At 27.7% G+C, this 12,712-nt stretch overlaps 2 protein-coding genes across 2 annotated transcripts; both read right to left on the bottom strand.

Moving 5' to 3' along the window:
• Window positions 1-876: 876 nt before the first annotated feature.
• Window positions 877-1,381, bottom strand: LOC119668822. Its single transcript, XM_038078467.1, has 2 exons — window positions 1,088-1,381; window positions 877-1,028 (listed from the first exon to the last, which is right to left on the bottom strand). The coding sequence occupies exons 1-2, from the start codon at window positions 1,269-1,271 to the stop codon at window positions 892-894; spliced, it is 321 nt and encodes a 106-aa protein (XP_037934395.1). The 5' UTR covers window positions 1,272-1,381; the 3' UTR covers window positions 877-891.
• Window positions 1,382-9,887: 8,506 nt separating this feature from the next.
• On the bottom strand, window positions 9,888-11,836 carry LOC119672299 (putative uncharacterized protein DDB_G0288537). Its single transcript, XM_038083320.1, has 3 exons — window positions 11,748-11,836; window positions 11,098-11,677; window positions 9,888-11,015 (listed from the first exon to the last, which is right to left on the bottom strand). The coding sequence occupies exons 1-3, from the start codon at window positions 11,834-11,836 to the stop codon at window positions 10,200-10,202; spliced, it is 1,485 nt and encodes a 494-aa protein (XP_037939248.1). The 3' UTR covers window positions 9,888-10,199.
• Between the last annotated feature and the right edge of the window lie 876 nt (window positions 11,837-12,712).

Raw genomic sequence — 12,712 nt, 5'->3', positions numbered from 1 at the left:
TTATAAAATATTTGATATCACAACTACTATTGTTAAACGTTACGACTCTGGTTAGCAGTACTTAAGCTCCGACCAATATTTGTTCGCTGATTATTTAAAATTTGCTCGTCTCATAGTTGCATAAAATGCGTTTAATTTGAATATTTTTAGAAATTTGAACAAATGAACTACGTGAGATATAAATCTGTTGTAAATGGAGAAATTCTTTCATACTAATAACCGAACTGTCAACACCATAAAGATAGATCTACAAATGAAATACTCATTTATACTGATATCTCTAGAAAGAATCATAGACGGCGAAATATGACGTGTGCATAGCTCAGCCTCAGGACATATTTTAGAAGTTTAAGAATCTCATAAGCAAGAAATAAAATTTAAAAAACTTTGGTGGCATAACATATAGTACTGTTAAGAAACTTAGAGTCTGGCATTTCTTTTATTATTTATACGCAACTTTAATTACATTTTTTTGCTTTTTTTTTTATTCAAAGTCTAGTAATTATCAATAGTCGAGTGACAATTTCGAAAAGCTCGCTTATCATTGTTTCTGGGGCTATTGATAGTTTTTCTCCATTCTAACGAATATAATATATATAATATATATAGTCATCAATTTGTGAATGTTATTGACTCTTTTGAAGTTTAGTTAGTTGGATTACTTTCGTCGGACTGTTAATGAATAATAAGACAATTTAGTGTCTCTGTTGTCCTCTTCTCTGTATAGTAAATATCTTGACAAACTTATATATTTATGAAAATGAAAAAAAATAACATCAAAGTTATATAAATATAGTTTATATTTTATTTTTACTATCGAAGAACTGTACCTTTTGTATTTTTTTTAACATTTTTTTTATTGTGATTATCTGAAAAGTTTGGATTAGAATCTTAACCAATTATAAGAACATTATAAGGAGTAGCAGTAATTCGTGGACCTTCCATAGTAAAAACAGGTGATATATATTTCATTGATTGTTCCCATTTTTTATAACGCATTTCTTGACCATTTGACCAACCTATGGCAGCTAATAAAACAAGAAAAAAGTAGAAAGCACTCAAAAAAAAATGTTCATATCTTAAATACCATTTGAAGTAGGCGGTACTTTCAAATTACTGCCATCAATAGCTCCGGTTTTTGTCTCAGTATTTTGCTGTTTGTTATCATCTAAATTTTGTTGCCCATTTATAGCTTTTTGTAAACATTTAACAACGTGTACCCCAGTACGAGGACGTCCACAACGGCATTTAGCAATCAATGAATTGTACATATCCTTAGATACGAAATATGAATCACCCTCGCCTTTGTACTCGTAAGGACATTGAACTGAGTTCAATAAGAAGAAATAGTGGTATTAGATTCCAATTGTTTTATAATGTTTCCAATAATTACCTTTAATAGTATTTTTTATTTCATTATTCATCTCATTCTGATTACAAACTTTATAGAACTTAGTTGCATTCAGTTCGCCCCACTTTTTTGGATAATTACGTCGTGCTCTATTTTCTAGTTGCACTTGTTCCTTACTGTGTCAGAAATGTAAAATATTTATTTATATTATTTAATAATATTTATAGCCTTACAGTATTTCCGTTTGCAAACAAGGATTCATTTTTTAACACTTTTTTTTGGTTTTTTTTTGACAAATATAATCAAGTGTCTTCAGATCTCATAATTATACTCATAACTAAAGTACTAGGGACATTGTTTATTTCAGCTAAATTAACAACCAAAAACTTTATTTGGTTGTCAAAGGAACTACGACTGCCTTAATTTGTTTTTTTTTTTTTTATTTAAAAAATAGTCATGGGTGTAGTTAAGAGGGGAATACTATATGCACGTAAAAAAAATTGGTTTTAATAATATTTTTAATTCATATTTTATTTTATTTCATTTTTTTGTGTATTTATTTTTAAAGTGATATTTCATAATAGAAAGAGGGCCTATGGAATAACAACCGCTCTCTAAATGTAATTACCCGATGGGGAAAATATGGGCGTATATATACATATAGTCCTGTGCAGCAATAATATATTAGATGAGTGATTCCCGGTTTTAAAGAGACGCCCTTTGTAGTAAAATCAAATTTCGTTAATGATAGAATATAATAATGCACAGTTTACTTAATAATACATAGATTATTTATTAATACATAGATTATTTATTAATACAATTAGAGTCATTAATTACTTAAGGGACTTAGACAAGTTTATAGAACTGTTAGGTTGGTTTATCATTACTTAATGAGACTCCCCCATTGTCTTTTTCGGCGATTGCTCGTATACTGACATTTAGACGTAACGGGCCAATATTTTTGCTCAAGTAGGTTTTCTTGGGTACAAGGTTGCCACCAACCTAGCACAACCTAATAATACATATATTACTCATTTAAACATAGATTACTCAATAACACATATTTTAATCCATAATACATAGATTACTCAAAAATACATTGAATACTTATATTACATAAATTACATAAATTACTTAATAATATATAGATTACTCAATAATATATAGACGTTAATATATCGACTTAAGATCTGCTATTAATAGTACTAATTTCTTGTGATCACTATTGTTTTTATCATAAGAACTCTCCAGTTGGATGGGCCCATCAAGTAGAAAGCACACTCTAACCTACCATGAATGATAGAATTTGGAGTGGAGTGGAATAACGTAGTAGAAATGGAAAATTGTATGTAGGAATGATAATAAAGACATTGAATCCCACCCGTACTAAGGCAAAAGACTTCTTTACATTATGGAGATGGATCCAAAAACAAATTAAACTAAAATCTCAATATATTATATAAATTTTAATATTTTTTCGTACAATTTTGGTATTCATTAGATCTACACTTCTAATCCAACAGTTATGATTAATTTAAAATTAATTGAGAAAATGTAGGAATGTTGCACTTTGGCAGGATTCCTTTATATGAATTTTAATATATGTTATATATTGACATCAAAAAATTTTTTTTATGAAGTACTCATTATATTTTTTTTATATATATTCGCAGGTCAGCAAATATGAAAAGTGATGTCATTGAGATATAAATTAGTGGAACTTTTTTTCCTTATATGACACAATTGTTAAAATTGTTATCTATCTTATTCCTATAAGATTTATGGATGGAATTGTTTATGCTAAACACTCCATGTAGAATCAAAGGAGTCAAGATATACACCATATGTTCGTTGATATATTGATATAAGAAAAAAAAATTATTGCTTCGGAGTCCTGGATGATACAAGTATGAATCAAAAAAATTCGATTTTCATTGTTAGAATAAGAGTAGGATTTAGCGACAATGTACAGGAAGGAGCTACGATACTCTCATGCTAAAGATGTAAAGATGATGGATATTAAGCTGGAAGAGCAAAAAATGCAAATTTCTACTAAAGTATTGAATTGAATTTCATCGAAATCTATGTGCTAGCTTATACGTTATATGTATATGTGATTTAATATTATATACATATATATATTCTATTTTATTGCTTCCTTGAAAAAGGATGCTCTTATAAAGCTTTGTAATTCAATTGTAATGAAAATGATTTACAAAATGGCTCAGAATGTCGACATAACATTTTTATATAATTATTATTTATATATTATTAAAATAATATAATTTTTATTTAATTGAGAATAAAGAATAATTTTAATATAAAAAGTATCTATTTTATTATATTATTTTTAAATTATTTATTAACTAATTAGTTACATTTTCGTTAGATATAAAGATATATAAAAATTGAAAATTTTATATGTATGGGTTGGACAATATAATATAGTCAACTAATTATATTAATATTCAAACTCTATCCACTTGAAATTTATCAAAAATTCTAGTTAAAAGTGTGATGTTTATAATAGTTCATAAACCGGTAACCTACAATTGTTTATAGTACCGAGCGCTCCCAAATCGTTGGTCACCTGGTGCTTTTACCAAAGATGCGGACGTCCTCTAACGCGTTTTCCATCTACATTTACCGAATTAAACACGTTTCTAGCCGGAGCACTTTCTTTCATTCGCACGACATGACGAAGCCAGCAAAGTCGCTGAATTTTTATGCGCTTAACTATGTCAATGTCGCAGTATATCTCATGTGTGAGCTATACTTCCTGTATAGACAGGACAAAAAGTATTCGCTGTGTTTTAAAGAATTTTAGATTTAGATAATGATTTCAAGAAAAGTTTTACTAACCCATTCTCCAATAATACGATAATTTTTTATCAATTGCTAAATATTTAAGAAATATTCCCTATAGACCGAAGAAAAAGTATTCGACATTTTTTAAAATCGTATTTTATGAATTTAAATATTCATTGTAGGATTTAAATTTTAATCGTAATAAATAAAAACATATTTTTTTAATTTTTTAGTATAATTTTTGTTTTTATTTCAGCTTGAATTGAAAGCAACTTTCAACTCTTTTTGATGAGTTTATTTATTAATTTATAATCTAACTTAGTTCAAGTATAGTTTAATAGATATATAAACATATAAGTATGTATATGTATATATATATATATATGCATATATATTAATATACATAATTATGTATATATGTATATAAATATTTTTTTTAATTTAAATTTTTGACAACAACATTTATATGTATTTGACTTTTTTCTAATAAGAGTTGAAAGAAAAAAATTTTGCTAATGTATTTTTAACTTTAATTAATAATTAAAATGTTAAATACTTTGGGTTTTTAATAATTAATTAATTTATTCATATCATTTGTTTTTTTTTTTTTTTGAAAAAATCACATTTAATGAATCAAATTTAATAATAATATTTTTTAATTTTTGAAGGTGATTTATTTGCATAAATTAAAAATTGACAACTTAATTTTTATTAATTTTAATATATTTCATTTTAAATAAATATATAATATATTTTCTTAAATATATGTATGTTTTATATATAATTTAATGTTTCGGACTAATACAAATATGATGAAGACTTTATTTTCTAAATGACAACAAAACGATTGTTTTCCATGTTTTTGTTTATATTTTTTTCATTTAGAATATTTGAATTAGAATTTGAATTTATACTTAAAACAATTATTATTAATAAAATATAACTAATTGCATTTTTTGATTTATTATTGTTGCTTTTTTCTAATTTTAAAATTAAATAAATAATCAGAATTGCCAATTTGGTATAATTAATAAATAAATTGATATATATATATGTATAGTTTTTAGTTTACAAATATTTACAGAATTAATGGAATTTATATTGTAAGCCTAAAATTAAAAATATTTTTAAATTTATAAATATATTTAAACATATATATATAAATACATAAATAAAATTATATATATATTTAGATGTATGTAGAAATAATATATTTTTCTCTCTATATAATATGTTATATTGTTGTATGAATTTTTTTTTAACAATATATCAGTCGACGGTTTAAATTTTATCTTTCATATGCATTGAGTGATGTCAGTTTGGATTTTCATTTGTAGAGTCCAAAATTTTGTTATCCATCAAGCGAACATTTTGTTTACGAATTAAGACACAGTGTTTAGTCTTCGCTTGTGAGCAAAATGTTCACTTGGTGAATATTAGGCTTAACGTTGCTACTGCTTGCAAAAAACTGCATACTCTGTTTTAAGCTAATTTACCAAAATATATTATAATAAATTGAAATTAAAATTTTCATTTAATGATTGTATGAAGTAAATATACTTAATTGTTTAAAATCGTTTTAGATTTAAATTATATTTGTATATATGTATTTATTTTTGACATTAGATTTGTTGCTTTTAATTTCTATAACCAATCTTTAATTATTAAATTGATTGCATTAATATTTTTCCTTTTTCTATTTTAATTTCTTTTTAGAGGTAGTTTAACATAGACTTAATTAATTAGTCAAATAATTATACAAATTTAATTTAATTAAATTTTTAATTCTGTTGTTCTAATTGTTTTTATAAATTAAATTGAAATCAAATTTCAATTGAATTAATTTTAAATGGTAGTTAAATGAAAATTCGATTTAAATTCTTTTATAATTGATTCGAAGTTAAACTCAATAAATATATTTTTATTATAAGTTCTTTTTTTTTTTTTTTAAAAATTAATATTATTTGATTATAATTTGCTTTTTTAATTGCAAATTTTTAATAATATTCAGGCTGCGTTTGAAGAATGCTTCGATACTAGTTGAAAAAGCAACTAATTGAGGGATGTTTATGGGTTAGAAAAACTTAAACTAGTTAATAAACAAAAACTAATTTTTAAAAAACAAAGAATTAGTTGAAACCATAGTTATATGAAACGAATTAAATTAATTAAAAAAAATAATAACGCTTAAGAACCATTGACTTGCGACGATTATTCAGTATCGTCCATCAATCGTTAAATTTTAAACTAGTACTTTAACTGGTATTCGAGTGGATCGAAGTCTTCAGTATTTGAATAGTCTTGTATGTTGGTTGTCTAGGAGTTGGGTCGACCATATAGAATTGTTCGAAAATATTTAAAGTCGGTTTTGTTTTTTAGGAGTTTAACTTTCGAATTTCGGCAAATTTGCTTTTACCTTCATCAGGAGAATTCCTAATATTTCTTCGAAGTTGTTTTAACATCATATTGTGTTTAGTATTACCTATTATAAGATTTTGTCTAAAACAAAATAAAAAGAATAGCAAATAGTAAGCAGAAGAGACTTCGACTAACTCCAATATTTTCAGGCATCTTGAACATTTTCAAATATTGTAATTGATTAATCCAAAATTCTTTAATCCAACATTCTAATTCGAATGTACTTAAACACAAAAAATTTAAAGCACCATTCTTAACCGCTGCCAAGACACTTGAGAATGACATTATTTACAATAACAATTAACCAAATAAAAGTATTTGAAAACCATAACTAGTTAAGTGATACAAACTAGTTAAATGATACAAACTAGTTAAAAAACAATGTATGTTGAAGGAGCACATATATTCGACATCGGTCGAAGAGGTAACTCTAAAATCTAATTTGTTTGAAGATGTAAGATTAAAAAGGAACCTATGCAAATGCCAAATCTCTAAGATAGTTAAGGATTATACACATAATTCTTCTGAACTAAAAGCTTTCATACTATAAAGTTTAGACGTTCAATATCACGAAGCTATGCAGTTTTAAATTTTGTCGTTTTCTGTATTATTTATTTATTAAAATTTATGGAAATATAGTAGAAAAGTAATGTGCAATGAAGAGGTGTAAGTCAATTGAGAGTTGTAAAAGGATGGAGAATGCATTGAAAGAATTTCTGTAACTTATTGAAAATCTGTTACAGAAGCATGAATAAATTAAAAAGCAACTACGTGGGTGAAATGGGGTATATAGAGAGGTCCGTAGCGATTAAATAAATAAGTATATTTTGCTGGTATCAGCGAATAGGTAATTGAAACGAGCCTTAGAACAGATGGGTGAACCATATCAATAAGAGCTGTAATTGGTCACACATTAAGTGTGGTACGACTTGAGTATAGAAGGGAAGCATCATATGAAGTACTATTGCGATTGGGTATAGATGTTTTTATACTTGACGAGTAACTCTTTAGTACAAGGTTATATGCTAAGCTTTGTGTATGTTAAGTCTATTTGAAGAGAGGGACTTAAGGATAATTCTTACGATATCTCTTTAAGAGAGATATATAGGATATTGTGTCCTATATATTAATACTTTCACATTAATAATCCTAATTTTAGGTGTGCTTTAGTGTACATTTTCCATTATAACAAAAAAAATTATTAGTGTATTCAATAACATTTTCTGAAACTTTATACATCTTTATAATTTTTTTTCTTTTTTTTTGGGATCATCCGCACTACAAAATATTCTGTTTAATAAGTATTTTTTTATTTTTTTCAATTCCTATTCTTCAAGTCGTATTAGGTCGCACTTTTATTTATGATTATCATAAAGATATCAGGAATAACCATAACATAACCTTAACATAACTTGAGCCGTTCTCTGATTTCGGTTTCAGAGCATCGAAATGTAGAAAAGAACTAAAAAACCGATGAATTTTTAAGGCAAGCAAATACCATTCAAGAAGCTCTGTAACACTAATATTAAACGAGTTTTTTATATAGAATATTTTCAATAACGGATTTTAAAATTCTTGCAGTATGTATAACTATTAGGGCACTATAGCTTGAACACAATCTCAAATAAACATTATCAGTCATAAATAGAAGGAGATCTTATTAAACTATAAGATTAATAGTTTGAAATACTTATTAGATTACCAGCAGCAATAACTGACTTCTGTTTTCCGTTGGAGTACAGGCGAGCGAAATAAAAATTTCTCAAAATATATTACTTCTCCTAGACAGAGAAAAAAAAGTATTTTTCAATTCATTTATGCCCTGCTCTTTGAAGGCAAAAATGAGTTGCATTAGAACCGTTTGTCAAGAATCTTGTAGATCTGGCAATAAAACTGTGCGAAAGAAGTAATTGGTATTGATATTCGATTAATCATTTAAACCCATAAAACTTAACTTCTCCTGGAACAGGAGAATACTCCAACATTTCAACGACAGTCAAGGTTTGGCTTATTGATTTTCAGAAAACATTGGTGATTATTTTTAAATAGAATTTTAATTTTGTACTTCTTCCTTTCGATTAATAGTTAAGTTAATGTATATCTATTGGTTGAGAAGAGCGTCCATAATTGCTTTATAATTTTTTTTACTACAAGTGAAATTTTAAGCAGTCTTTTAATTTTAAAAAATAAAGAAATAAAAAATATTTAATTAAGTTGATTTTAACTTATATCGAAACATTAAGTTATGCTATTACTTATACGATTATTCTTAGCTAAAGCTGCAGCTTTATTATTTCTTAATTTTTTATTTTTTTCTTTAATTATTATGTTTTCATGTAGGACATCGTGTTTTTGTTTGTGAAATATTTTAAATACTAAATAATAAATCTGATTATTTTTTATCAAGTTTTCGTTTTCGTTTCTCTATAGTTTTCTATTTAGACAGACAGACAATGATTGATAGATAGTTTATATACGAGTATATAATAGACATCGAAACACATAAAAGGGCGCAAATATTATTTTTGAAATTTTCAAGACTTTTAATTTTATTAATTTATTATAATTTTAATATATTCGTAATTTTTAATAATTATTAAATTACTAAATTATTATATATATAAATTTTGGATATAATAAAAATTGTTTTTTTTTTTAGTTTGGATCGTAGTCTGTGAAACCATTTTTGCATTAAGACTTGTTTTTTTTAATTTCTTTTTTTGAAAATTAATTAAATTAAAAATAAGCAGTAAAATGTAGTATTAAAATGGAGTAGAACTCAGGTACAAATCAATATAAAACTAAATAAAATAAATTAAAAACAAAATAATTTGCAATTTGAAATTATAATTAAATTATTAGATAAGTATAAATGGAAGCTCCAATTTAAAAATTATAAAATAAAAACAAATGATTAAATTCTCAATTAAATATTTATTAAAAGAAATAATATTTACTTTATTAACTATGCATATCATTTAATTTTGAATTAATTTTAATATATAATATAATTTTTGCTAATTTACTAAATTAAAAATACACTTAATATTACAAAAATTCTTTACATTATATATACAATTTAATAATAATAATTTACAATTCTATTAAATAATAATTAAATAATTAGGCGCAACAAGTTGCTAACAGTGCTACGCTAAATAGTGAAAGTCCTTTAACTCAACACTCAACACTCAGCAGTCAACAAATCACATACTAAGTATTATTACTAAATATTGCCTTTGATTTGCGTTTAACATTATAAATTTGTAAATTTTATTTAATTGCATTTTAAATAAATTAAATCAATTAAAATATTTGCAATTATGTTAAAAGAATTAAAGAAATTGAAAAATACTTGAGTGTAGCACACAATTTATTAAAGCAACTATTCAGTAGCAACATGTTGCTGCAACATACTTACATCAATATTAACTACAATATTACTAATATTTTGCTTTACTATAAGCACTAACAACGAACAACATACATACATAATTTTGACATAAATTTTTGCACAGTCTTTACCTTAGTTGCATTAAATTTTGCCATAATAAAATACATTTTCTTTGGCCTACTAGTAGTAATGTTGCTATCCCAACTCAACATGTTCCTATACATGTTATGATGCGCCAGTTGTTGCAGTTGTGCATATAGCGCAGTTTTTGCTATTACAATTGCAACTCATGCTAGCATTGCTGCTGTTACGACGTATACTAGTTGCTGCTGCTGCTGCTGATGCTCCAGCTGCAGTTGATGTTGTTGCTGCTTCATTGCGATCGATTGAGCTAGTAGAATTTAAGCTGCAATTGCTACTCTTAAGTGTTTGCAATGATGTTGCTGCACTCTCCGCTACGATATTGTCGAGCAACATTTGTTGCTGTTGGAATTGTTTGAATTGTTGTTGCTGTTGCTGATAGCTTGCAATTGGCACCGTTACTGACAGGGGCGGTGTCGGTATGCGTTCTGTTGTTGCTGTTGCTGCCGTTGGAGACACGCTGATTGTTGTTAGTAGTTGTGTTGTTGGTGCCAGTCCGGCATAGATATTATTTATACCCGCAGCATTCGCTGTTGGAAGGTTTGTTTGCGTTGAGCTACCACCATAACTGCAGGCGGTCGTTTGCAGTGCTGCTGCTTTGGAGATGGGAAGCGATGTGATTGACGCCGATGATGCTAGCGACGAACATGTTGATGAGGCTGATAATGCTGTTGGTGATTTAGGTGAACTCTTACGTGAGAATAGTTTTGTTATTGCATTGGGTTTTGATTTGTGTTGTTGTTGTTGTTGTGTGGAACTATTGCTACCAGTACCGGCATGAAGTTGTTGTTGCGCTGTATGCGTGGCGAGCGTATAAAAGTTATAGGATGATTGTTCTGGAACGTCTTTAACTGTTTTGTTTGGAGGCGGTTTTATATAGGAGCGAGTTATTTCCGATTGCTATGAGTGAGAGAGAGAAACAAAAAAGAATTTTTTGGTTAAGTATCTCTTAGGGAATATGTTTAATTTATTCGCTTTTTACCTGATAACCTGTACGTAGTGGTAATATGCGATCTTGTCCCCATTCGCTATCAGGCAGTGGCACATGGTGTGGACAACGCAGTGTTTGTTGCTGTTGTAATTGATGTTGATAATGCTGATGATGATCATGACTATGGCTATTTACTGAGCTAACAGTACTACCACATGAACTGCCACTACTACTGCCACTGTTGCTGCTCCCACTGCCAGTATTGCCGTACTTAAGCGTGGTGGCTTCGATTCCACCGCGCGCTATATTGCTACTGCCATTGTTGGTTGCCGCCGTCGTGCTATTGCTACTGCCACTTCTACTATTATTAATACTATTTGTGGTATTGCTGCTGCTACTCCCACTGCCAGAGTTACCGTTTGCGTTCGGTGTTATCATGCGTTGGTAATGTTGATGTTGCTGTTGTTGATGGTGGGAATGTTGCTTATAATGATGATGAAGATGATTGTTGCTGTTACTGCTGTTTAAACTATTGTTGCTAGTGTTGCTACGAATCACAGATTCACCACGTACTGCCAAAAGCTCACGTGCTTGGAGTGCTTCTACACGCATTCTACAACTAAATTGCCCCCTAAATAAACAACAAGAAATAGAATAATTAATGTTTAATTTTTAAATGATTGAAATTAAATTTAACTTACCTATCATCGGGAGGTGTATTGAGCGATGTGCGGGTCGGAACGCCGAGCCGTTCCATTCCCGCGCAGCCGGCAGTCTGTACCGATAGCATCTGAAATGAAAGATAAAACTCGATTAGATATACATACATAGGGAATTACTTTTAATTATATAAAGAAGAATATTAGTAGATCGTACATATAGTATTCAAACCCACTAAAATTATAAAAATAAATTTATAAAAAAGAAACTATAATCTTGTAGGATTTATCTATTAAAAATTGAATAGATAGATAACCTATTTTTAGGTTAGGTTTTAGGTCAGATAACTGATTTTATTTTTCGTCATTAACTAAATAGTTTGCCAGTTTATAGTATAGTATATATGAGATGAAATCCATAAGGCAGTATGCAGCTGCCTTATAGATTTAAGGATATGTGATGCCATATTCTGTTGAGGAAGACGAAGTAATCAGGATGCTGCTGGAATGAACAGTACCTACTAGTACAAATCATTTACGACTTAGATCTCTTTGGTTTATTTTTAAGTCACCAAACTTGTCGGCATAATAGGAAGATTTGAGGTTATCTGGTGCCATATTATATTGAGGAAGACAAATTAGTCAAGATGCTGTTGGAATAAAGAGAATCGGCTAGCAGAAATCATTTTGGATTTAGTTGTCTTATGATTAAGGAGCTACAGAAACTAATGATAAACCATATATCAATATAAACTATATATCAGTTTTTATATGTTGTTTTTATACAATCCAATCATTATAACATATAATTCTTGTAATCCTTGTAGTCAACTCATATTTTATGTACACTTGAACAGTTGTGCCCCTGACCTAAGTCAATGTTTGTTGAGTTGTTAAATTAACCCACCGAAATTTTGTAGAGCACAAAAAAACTTCCAAGTTATTTTAAAAACTGCTGATGACTGTGCGCCATTTTGATTTTAATCTGTTATTTTTTTATTATTTTC

The sequence above is a fragment of the Teleopsis dalmanni genome, chromosome 1, assembly GCF_002237135.1.
Source record: "Teleopsis dalmanni isolate 2A chromosome 1, ASM223713v2, whole genome shotgun sequence".
Taxonomy (NCBI): Eukaryota; Metazoa; Arthropoda; class Insecta; order Diptera; family Diopsidae; genus Teleopsis; species Teleopsis dalmanni.
This window is presented reverse-complemented; position numbering and strand designations above follow the sequence as displayed.

Coding starts and splice junctions, on each gene's coding strand:
- LOC119668822 (XM_038078467.1), bottom strand. CDS start 1,271: ATGTACAATTCATTGATTGCTAAATGCCGTTGTGGACGTCCTCGTACT. Junction 1,029..1,087: donor AGTACCGCCTACTTCAAATG/GTATTTAAGATA, acceptor TTGTTTTATTAG/CTGCCATAGGTTGGTCAAAT.
- LOC119672299 (XM_038083320.1), bottom strand. CDS start 11,836: ATGCTATCGGTACAGACTGCCGGCTGCGCGGGAATGGAACGGCTCGGC. Junction 11,678..11,747: donor AATACACCTCCCGATGATAG/GTAAGTTAAATT, acceptor TTGTTTATTTAG/GGGGCAATTTAGTTGTAGAA. Junction 11,016..11,097: donor CACTACGTACAGGTTATCAG/GTAAAAAGCGAA, acceptor TCTCACTCATAG/CAATCGGAAATAACTCGCTC.